The 9,802-nt window shown below is 39.0% G+C and overlaps 1 protein-coding gene across 1 annotated transcript; it reads right to left on the bottom strand.

Annotated features, from left to right (window-relative positions):
- Window positions 1–1,369: 1,369 nt before the first annotated feature.
- Window positions 1,370–2,842, bottom strand: LOC107148679 (uncharacterized protein C12orf71 homolog). Its single transcript, XM_048802435.1, has 3 exons — window positions 2,834–2,842; window positions 2,043–2,747; window positions 1,370–1,630 (listed from the first exon to the last, which is right to left on the bottom strand). Exons 1-3 carry the CDS (start codon window positions 2,840–2,842, stop codon window positions 1,370–1,372), a joined length of 975 nt encoding a protein of 324 aa, XP_048658392.1.
- Window positions 2,843–9,802: the final 6,960 nt, after the last annotated feature.

Below are 9,802 nucleotides of genomic sequence, written 5' to 3' on the forward strand. Positions count from 1 at the left end.
TAAAAAGTTATAAGGCCTTTACTATAATGTTATGTGTTGTATGTATTATATTATGTGTGCACACTTGTGTTTTGTGTTATATGTTTGAATGTATGTATGTCCATATATCATATATGATGAGCGCTCATGATAAAATGGATCCAAATATTTTTTTTTAATTCACGTGATTTAAATGGTTTAATTTAATTGGGTAAACAGCTGTTAAAGATTGTTTTAATATGTGAACACAAAAGAAGGTTAACAGATCTGTTTGTTTACTTTCACCTTTCCTTTTCATTATATTTAATAATTCTCTTAAAGATAATGTAAATTGTTAAGAAAATTGTTTTCTTTTAGTGCCTTCTGTAATGTTACATAATTTTTTCTTTAGCCATTATTGCCAGAATTCCTATCTTCATCCCAGTGCTGGTGAAGTCAAAGATAAAACCAATCTACAGCTTCTACAATAGCCATCACTGAACTGCTTGCAGAACTTGCCTGGACACATTGTGAGCTCACCTGTATGCATTGTGAACTATCTGTTGGTGCAGCGACTTGTGGTAGTGTTGGGGTATTTTTGCTGATGATGTCATCGGTGGTACAATTTTTCCAAAAGGAGCCGTCAATTGGCTTGGTGTATCTTCCTCCCTTCTGCTTGTCATGATCGTCCAGCTAAAATTTGGGGGCCAACAGAGGTGAGGCAAAGAACCTCACCCCCCCGCTGGTACAAAGACCTCTCCACAGGTGTGGCTGTATACTGGACCGGTAGTCAGTGACGGGTAAGATCCAATTGCAATGGTACCAACCTAAGGACCATATGTACTATTGGACAACCTAAGGCAGGCACGGTCCCTAAGCCACATGCTTGTTGTTTAAACAGAGAGGGGGAGATGTTGAGAGCCACAGCCGAAGGGGCCCCAGCAAACTTCCAGCTGCCAGCAAACTTCCAGCTGCCGGCTGATGATTGGCTCACAGCGGCCCCAGCAACATCTAGCTGATTGGCTCCTCGGCCCCAGCAACATCTAGCTGATTGGCTCCTCTGCGGTGATGCTCATTGGACTGTTTCCCTGCCCTTTCAGACCACGGAGCTGCTCATTGGGGGACTTTTTTGGCTCCGCCCACGTGACCCAGCCAATCGGCCTCAAGAGCAGGAGGATTGTGGGAGGTGGAGAGAAGCTTGTGTGGGAGAGAGAGGCTTGTGGAAAGCCGGTGGTGGCAGTTGAGGCTCTGAGGGTTTTTCCTGAGAGGCTGTTTTGTTTGGCGTGTGTGGTTCTAAAAATAAAGTTAGTTTCTTTTGACAAGTGGCTCCTGATTGTGCCCAGCCAGGCTGCGGCACAGAAATATCTCTTTAATACATAAAACCATGAACTATCTGAGTTCAATAGGGTGTCTAACTGAGGGATTCTTCAGGGTGAACTTTCTTGTTTCTACGGAAATGTCTCTTTGGTGCCTGCTCACCAGGGATCTGGCTTGCCCTCTCAGTGTTCCTTCTCCCCTGAACACAGGGAAAAAAATGCTTCCTGAACCATTTGCCAATGGATCGGAAATTCAGACAATCTGTAGTCTCCGTGTCGGTAGGAATCTCTGTCTCCACTGGTTGCTTCGGTGACCCTGAAGGATCCTTTTCAGGGCAACTCTCCTGGCTTGTTATCTGCCAAGAGAAAATGGATGAATTAGATCTAGGTAATGCCAGCAGCAATGAAGTCATTATTTACTCATTTATGGAAATCTAATTTATTTTTTACCAAGAATAGCCTAACTGTAAATGCAAAGTTTCAGTACTCATTAATACTTAAAACACACACACACACACTTACTTGTATGATCATTAGTCCTTCTCTTTGCTCCTTCCCACTCTTGCCTCCCCCCTCAGTGCTCCTTGGCATTTTCCCTACATCTCTTTCCTGGCTCCTTTCCTTACTGTAGTCTCTCTCCCATTGCTTATCTCCTCAGACACTGGGGTCCACATCTGCTTCACATGAGGTACCATGACTCTATGCTGGCTAACCTGACCCCCCACCGGGCCTATTTCTTGCTCTGCAGTGATGCGGCTCAGTGCTCACCTCAGGATTTTCTTCTTCATCAAGCCTAGAAGGTACTTTTAGAAACTGGTCGCTGTGTTCTTTCTCTGGTGCTTCCCACTCTAATATATCCTCAGAACTTTCATTTTCTTCAATACTGTCCATACTTACATGGGATGGAGTGCCGGTGGACAGCTGGACATCTTCAGTGGCTTCACTGTCATCTTTTTCATCTTCTAGAAGTTCCTTAAGTTTCTGTGATACATCAGAGAGTTTGGAGATAGTTTGTTTTACCTTCTCCTTCTGGTTTTTATCTAACTTTTTGATTTCTTCCTTTAGTTCCAACGTAATTGGTGAGTTTTCGTCGTTAGAGCCTGTAACAGTATCGAAGATCAGAGTAATGAGTAGTTTGCATAGCTTCTCCGTGTTCAGATTTTCATCCTTTTTTCCTAAGAACTCATTCTCCTGGTTTTTGTTGTCTTCACGGTCAAGGTTTAGAGCATCCAATAATTTGGCGATATATTGTTTGCAGATTTTCTCTGGCTTGTCCAAATCTTGATCACTTATCTCAGTGGGGATACTTAAATTTTCAGTCTCCCATGACCCATGGACAGGCGGGAAGTAGTGGGAGGAAGAGCTAGATGAAATGACGCCTTCGTAGGGCGCTATGCCCTCATAGGCAATGTTGTTGTTTTCAGAAGGATTGGCATTATCATAGGCAGTAGCAATCTCAGGGGCTTCGGCAGCCTCACTAGCAGTGGTGTTTTCATAGGCAATGCCGTTGTCATAGGCAATGCCGTTGTCATAGGCAATGCCGTTGTCATAAGCAATGCCGTTGTCATAAGCGACAACGTTGTCATAGGCGACAACGTTGTCATCGGTGACAACATTGTCATCGGTGACAATGTTCTCATAGCCAATGCTGTCCTCCAAGGCTAAATAGTGTTCAGAGGTGCTTGGGTCTGATTTAGAATCAGAAATTTCGTCCTCTTTTTCATCATATTTATTAGTAGAGGATGAGTCATCCATGTTGTTTAAGGTATCAAAAACCGTCTCAACAAACTCAGGAAACTTCAAAAGAGAAACATTAATAGGTGATATTGGTAAGACAGTCATGTAATTTGGCAAGAATTCCCATTCAGAACTATCCCACTAAGGCAGAAGCACATCCTATGTTTGCAGTCTCCAGTTAAGGGCAGAAGAGACAGGCCTTTCTCTTTCTAAACTTATGGTATAAGAACCCTCTGTACTGATCATCTCCATCTGATACCTCTCATATTTTTTCTTATTACACTTCAAAAAATTCCTATCCTAAAAGATGGTTGTATATAATTTAAACAATTTTGGAAAGCAGGAAGAAGGAAATCACTGCCCCTACGATCTCACCTCATCCAGAGATAATGATAACCATCAATAAAAGAGTTCTTTTTCTCTATATATACATACATATACAGAAATTAGGTCATGGCACAGCCTAAAAGAAACACACATGGCTATTCTGTAATTCTTAACTACTTTCTCATTAATTACTCTTAGGTGACCACCATTAATGACCATTATTTAGCTGTCAATGACCCTTAGAGTATTAAAACCATTAACAATGGTTGTATTAATGACAGTAAACCCCCTTATCCATAAATCTCTATCTCTCTTTTTGTAGTCTTATAGGTTGGATTATTGGACCAAAGATCACAACTACATTAAAGTCTTATAATCATTGATTCTAAGTATCTTTCTAGAAAGAGTACAGCTATTTAAATGCCTGTCCTCCCATCATCTGATGGCTTCTTTAGATTAGCATTTTCCATGATCCCCTGGCAAGTAAGTGGGGAAAAGCACACGTATACAACCGTTCTCTCTCCCCCTTTCTCTCTCATCCTCTCTCTCTCAATTTCTCTCCCTCTCAATTTGTCTCTCCTCTCAATTTCTCTCTTCTCTCTCTCTCTCTCTCTCTCTCTCTCTCTCTCTCTCACACACACACACACACACACACACACATACACACACACATTGCAGTCTGACACACCCATCTCTGAGGGTTTCCACATGAAACAGATGCTGCAAACTCCAGAGGCACGAACGAGGGATGTCTGAACTCGTTCAGGTCCTTGGTTCAAGTGGCTAAGAAGCAGCACAACTATGAGAAATCTATGTTCTGAGACAGTTGGCTACCATGGCAACAGAAGAACCATATAATAACCAGAAATGTATAAGGAGGAAAAGGGGATATAAAAATCAAAGGACCCCTCCTTTTGTTGTCATAAGTTTTTGTGTTGCTGTGACCAAAATATCCAATGAGAACAACTTAAAGGAGGGAAAGTTTAATTTGGGCTCAGGTTTTCAGAGGTCTCAGTCCATAGACAACATACACAACAACTCCCTTGTTCTGGGCCCAAGATGAGGCAGCACATCATGGGGAAGGTCTCAGAGGAGGAAAACTGCTCATCCATCCCATGGTGTGGTCAAGAAACTGAGATAGAGGAAGGGGCTGCAGGATGAGTAACACTCCCAGGGCACTCCCCCAGTGACCCAACTCCTCCAGCCATGTCCCACCTGCTTACAGATACCACCGAGTGAGCCCATTCAAACTAGGATGAACTTATTAGGTTACGGCTCTCATAATTTACTCTTTTCACCTCTGAATATTCTCCTTAACAGGAGCTTTGGGGGGCCGTCTCACATCCAAAGCATATACAAGGTCCATCCTTATACCTGTATATTTTCATATTGTCTACTAAATTTGTAAATATTTACAAATATGCTCACACAATTTTTTAAATTTTTTAAAATATATATTATATATATTTTAGTTGTAGATGGACACAATATCTTTTTATTTATTTTTATGTGGTGCTGAGTATTGAACCCAATACCTCACATGTGTGAGGCAAGTGCTCTACCACTGAGCTACAATCCCAGCCCTCACACAGTTTTTATAAAGAAGTTAGCATCCATTAAAAGTAGCTCTCACTGCATTAATCCAGCTTTTAAATATAGGAAAAACACATTGTAAAAAAATAAAAACTTTATATTTAAAACTATTCTATACAGGATTTGGCTATATCACTTGCAGGGCTCTATGCAAATTGAAAATGCGGAGCTCCTTTTTAAAAAAGTTATTAAGAATTTTGTCAGGGATAGCAGAGCATTAAGCCAAGCATAGCCCCCCTTTTTTATCAGTGCAAAATAGTTGATTCATATTTTTGAAAATAGGTAATTATACACAAAAAATATGGACTTCCAGTGTAACTCTCCCAGTCTCCTCCTGCAGAGGCAGTTATTGCTGTCAGTATTTATGTGGCTTTCCAGAGCTGGTCCATATCCATTTGCAGGTATATATATTTACAGTTTTTTGAAACAATTAGCACATATTACATACTTACACAAATTGTCTTACATGGATTGATTTTTAGTTTAGCATTTAGAGTTTATCTTTTATGACTTCCACATTTTTAATGTTTTTATTAGTGCATTATAGCTATATATAATAGTAGGGTTCATTCTGAAGTAATCACACATGCGGGGAATATAATTTCTCCATTTCTGTTCCCAGTACCTCCTCCCTCATTCCTCTTCATGCTGCCCACCTCCCCATTCTCCACTGCAAAGGTCCCTTTAAGAGTAGGCCATTTGCAAAACCCCAAAACAAACAAACAAACAAACAAAAAACAGCCTGGCTTCTATAAAATGTTAGATTATTTGGTTGAAAAGTTTGAAGAAAATATTTTTATCATGAGTAAGTAACTGCACCTTCAAGATCCTTTCATCTGAAAAACTATATAATTCTTAGTAACTCCTACATGCAAGCTTTACCCTTTACACCACATTTTTCTCTTACTCCTTCTCCCCTCCCACCCCTCTTTTTTTTTTTTTTTTTTTGAGACAGGGTCCCACTAAATTGCCCAGGCTGGTCTCAAACCGGTGATCCTCCTGTCTCAGCTTCCCAAGTACCTGTGATTACAAGCATGCACCACCACATCTGAGACAGGGTCTCACTAAGTGGTGCAGATAGCTTTGAACTTTCTATCATCCTGTCTCAGCCTTCCAAGTAGTTGGGATTCATGCTTTATCCTTTATACTGCATAAGATAGATATTATACCCTATTTATAGTCTTACAAATGAAATTTTAATTTTTAGTATAGAATAAAATTTACTATACTTGATTTACTATACTATACTGGGGAAAATAATAAAAAGTATTTTTTACTCCTCTAGCTCTGGTCATATCTAGCCTCTTTAGACTTAAAGAAAGATAAAAAACAAAAAGAAATCATAACAAAGTAGAATAGGGATATAGTTCTATTTTTTTTTTTTCAGTACTGGAGATTGAACCCAGGAGCACTCAGCCACTGAGCCACATACCTAGCCCTTTTTTGTATTTAATTTAGACACAGGGTCTCACTGAGCTGCTTAGCATCTCACTAAATTGCTGAAATTGGCTTTGACTTGAGATCCTCCTGCCTCAGCCTCCTGAGCTACTGGGATTACAGGCCTGTACCACTATATCTGGTGAATCTAGGTCTCTTAACATCTTGCTTATAAATTGAGAATTCTCTGAATATGATCATACTCTTTTTGCCACTAGATTTATATGCACTTATGTACTAAAATATACAAATTTGATAGAGAAAAAGAGGCTATTGCATTGACCCTGAGTTTAATTCCAGTGACCACCATTTATTCTATGTCTTCTGAAATGTATCTCACTTCATAACAACCAGGACAAGGAAGATATTACTGTTAACCTTTTCCTTGAAACTAAAGCTCAGAGAAGTTAGATGAATTTGCCTGAGATTGCATTCACACCCCACATCCATCTTAGTAAAAGGGCCATGCTTCCAATCTTTAAAATGAGGAGAGGAAACACCATGTGAAGACAGAGGCAGGTGTTGGTCTAATGTTTCCACAAGTCAGGGATACTAAAGGTTGCTGGCAAGTATAGAAGTTAGGAAAGAAACATACAACAGATTCTCCCTTAGAAATTTCAGAAGGAACTAACTCTTTGGACACCTGGAATTTGGATTTCTAGGTACCAGTACTGTGAGACAATAAGTTTATGTCCTTCTAAGTCACCTAGTCTGTGGTACTTTGTTATAATCCTAAAAAACTAATATTCCATGCTTCTACTTTAGAGCAATAATGAGATGGTAAGAGATCATAAAAGATGAGGATGCTAGTTAATACAGATACTTATCCATCTCATGCCATTTATCCCCCCATGAACACACATATGTACTGAATGGTTCCCATGACACATTTAATGCTCATAGCTACAATACTGTGAGACACATGCATTCCCCCATGTTCTAATGGTTGTGTGCTTACCAAGTAGTTGGGATTCATGCTTTATTCTTTATACTGCATAAGATAGATATTATTACCAAGAATCAGTTGTGTTTATTCCCAGTTGTTCTTGCTATAATAATTTTGTAACTTGCTTAATAAAAAACAGGGGTTCTATGAGGCCAATATCACCCTGATCCCAAAACCAGTCAAAGACACATCAAAGAAAGAAAACTGCAGACCAATATCTCTAATGAACATAGATGCAAAGATTCTCAATAAAATTCTAGCAAATCAAATACAAAAACATATCAAAAAGATTGTGCACCATGATCAAGTGGGATTCAACTCAGGGATGCAAGGTTGGTTCAACATACGGAAATCAATAAATGTAATTCATCACATCAATAGACTTAAAGATAAGAATCATATGATCATCTCAATAGATGCAGAAAAATCATTTGACAAAATATAGCACCCCTTTATATTCAAAACACTAGAAAAACTAGGGATAATAGGAACATATCTCAACATCGTAAAGGCTATCTATGCTAAGCCTCAGGCCACCATCATTCTAAATAGAGAAAAATTGAAGGCATTCCCTCTAAAACCTGGAACAAGACAGGGATGCCCCCCCTATCACCACTTCTATTCAATATAGTTCTTGAAACACTGGCCAGAGGAATTAGGCAGACAAATGAAATCAAAGTAATATGTATAGGAAAAGAAGAACTTAAATTAGCAATATTTGCTAATGATGATATGATTCTACACCTAGAAGACCCAAAAACTCTCCCAGAAAACTTCTAGAACTAGTAAATGAATGCAGAAAAGTAATAGGATATAAAATCAACACCCATAAATTAAAGGCATTTCTGTATATCAGTGACAAAGCTGCTGAGAGGGAAATGAAAAAAACTACCCCATTCACAATAGCCCCTCCCCCCAAAAAAGATACTCAGGAATCAACTTAACAAAAGAGGTGAAAGATCTATATAATGAAAACTACAGAACCCTAAATAGAGAAATCCAAGAAGTCCTTAGAAGATGGGAAGATCTACCTTGTTCTTGGATAGGCAGAATTAATATTATCAAAATGACCATACTACCAAAAGCATTATACAGATTTAATGCAATTCCAATCAAAATCCCTATGACATTCCTCATAGAAATAGAAAAAGCAATGATGAAATTCATCTGGAAAAATAAGAGACTCAGAAGAACTAAAGCAATCCTAAGCAGGAAGAGTGAAGCAGGTGGCATTACTGTACCAGACCTTAAACTATACTACAGAGCAATAGTAACAAAAACAGCATAGTATTGGCAACAAAACAGACTGGTAGACCAATGGTATAGAATAGAGAACACAGAGTCTAACCCACAAAATTACAATTATCTTATATTAGACAAAGGTGCCAAAAACATGCACTGGAGAAAAGATAGCCTCTTCAACAAATGGTGCTGGGAAAACTGGAAATCCATATACAACAAAATAAAATTAAACCCCTATTTCTCACCATGCACAAAACTTAAAATGGATCAAGGACCTAGGAATTAGACCAGAGACTCTATGTCTAATAGAAGAAAAAGTAGGCCCTAATCTTCATCATGTGGGATTAGGCCCCAGCTTCCTTAATAAGACTCCTATAGTGTAAGAATTAAACCAAGAATCAATAAATGGGATGGAATCAAACTAAAAAGTGTCTTCTCAGCAAAGAAACAATCTGTGAGGTGAACAGAGAGCCCAAATCCTGGGAGCAAATTTTTTCCCCTCACACATCAGATAGAGCAGTAATCTTTAGGATATATAAAGAACTCAAAAACCAAAAAACAAATAACCCAATCAACAAATGGGCCAAGGACCTGAACAGACACTTCTCAGAAGAGGATATGCAATCAATCAACAAATATATGAAAAAATGCTCATCATCTCTAGCAATCAGAGAAATGCAAATCAAAACTACTCTAAGATATCATTTCACTCCAGTCAGAACGGCAGCTATTATGAAGATAAACAACAATAAATGTTGGAGAGGATGTGGGGAAAGGGTATACTCATACATTTCTGGTGGGACTGCAAATTGGTACAGCCAATATGGAAAGCAATATGGAGATTTCCTTGGAAATCTGGAAATGGAACCACCATTTGACCCAGCTATCCCTCTCCCCGGAGTATACTCAATGGACTTAAAAACAGTATACTACAGGGACACAGCCACATCAATGTTTATAGCAGCACAATTCACAATAGCTAAACTTTGGAGCCAACCTAGATGCCCTTTAGTGTATGAATGGATAAAAAAAATGTGAGATATATATATAGCATTAAAAGAATAAATCATAGAAGATAATGCTAAGTGAAGTTAGCCAATCCCCCCAAAAAACAAATGCTGAATGTTTTCTCTGATATAAGGAGGCTGACTCATAGTGGGGTAGGGAGGGGGAGCATAGGAGGATTAGATAAATTCTAGATAGGGAAGAGGGGAGGGAGGGAAAGAGGGGGCAGGGGATTAGCAAG

The sequence above is a fragment of the Marmota marmota genome, unplaced genomic scaffold, assembly GCF_001458135.2.
Source record: "Marmota marmota marmota unplaced genomic scaffold, marMar, whole genome shotgun sequence".
Taxonomy (NCBI): Eukaryota; Metazoa; Chordata; class Mammalia; order Rodentia; family Sciuridae; genus Marmota; species Marmota marmota.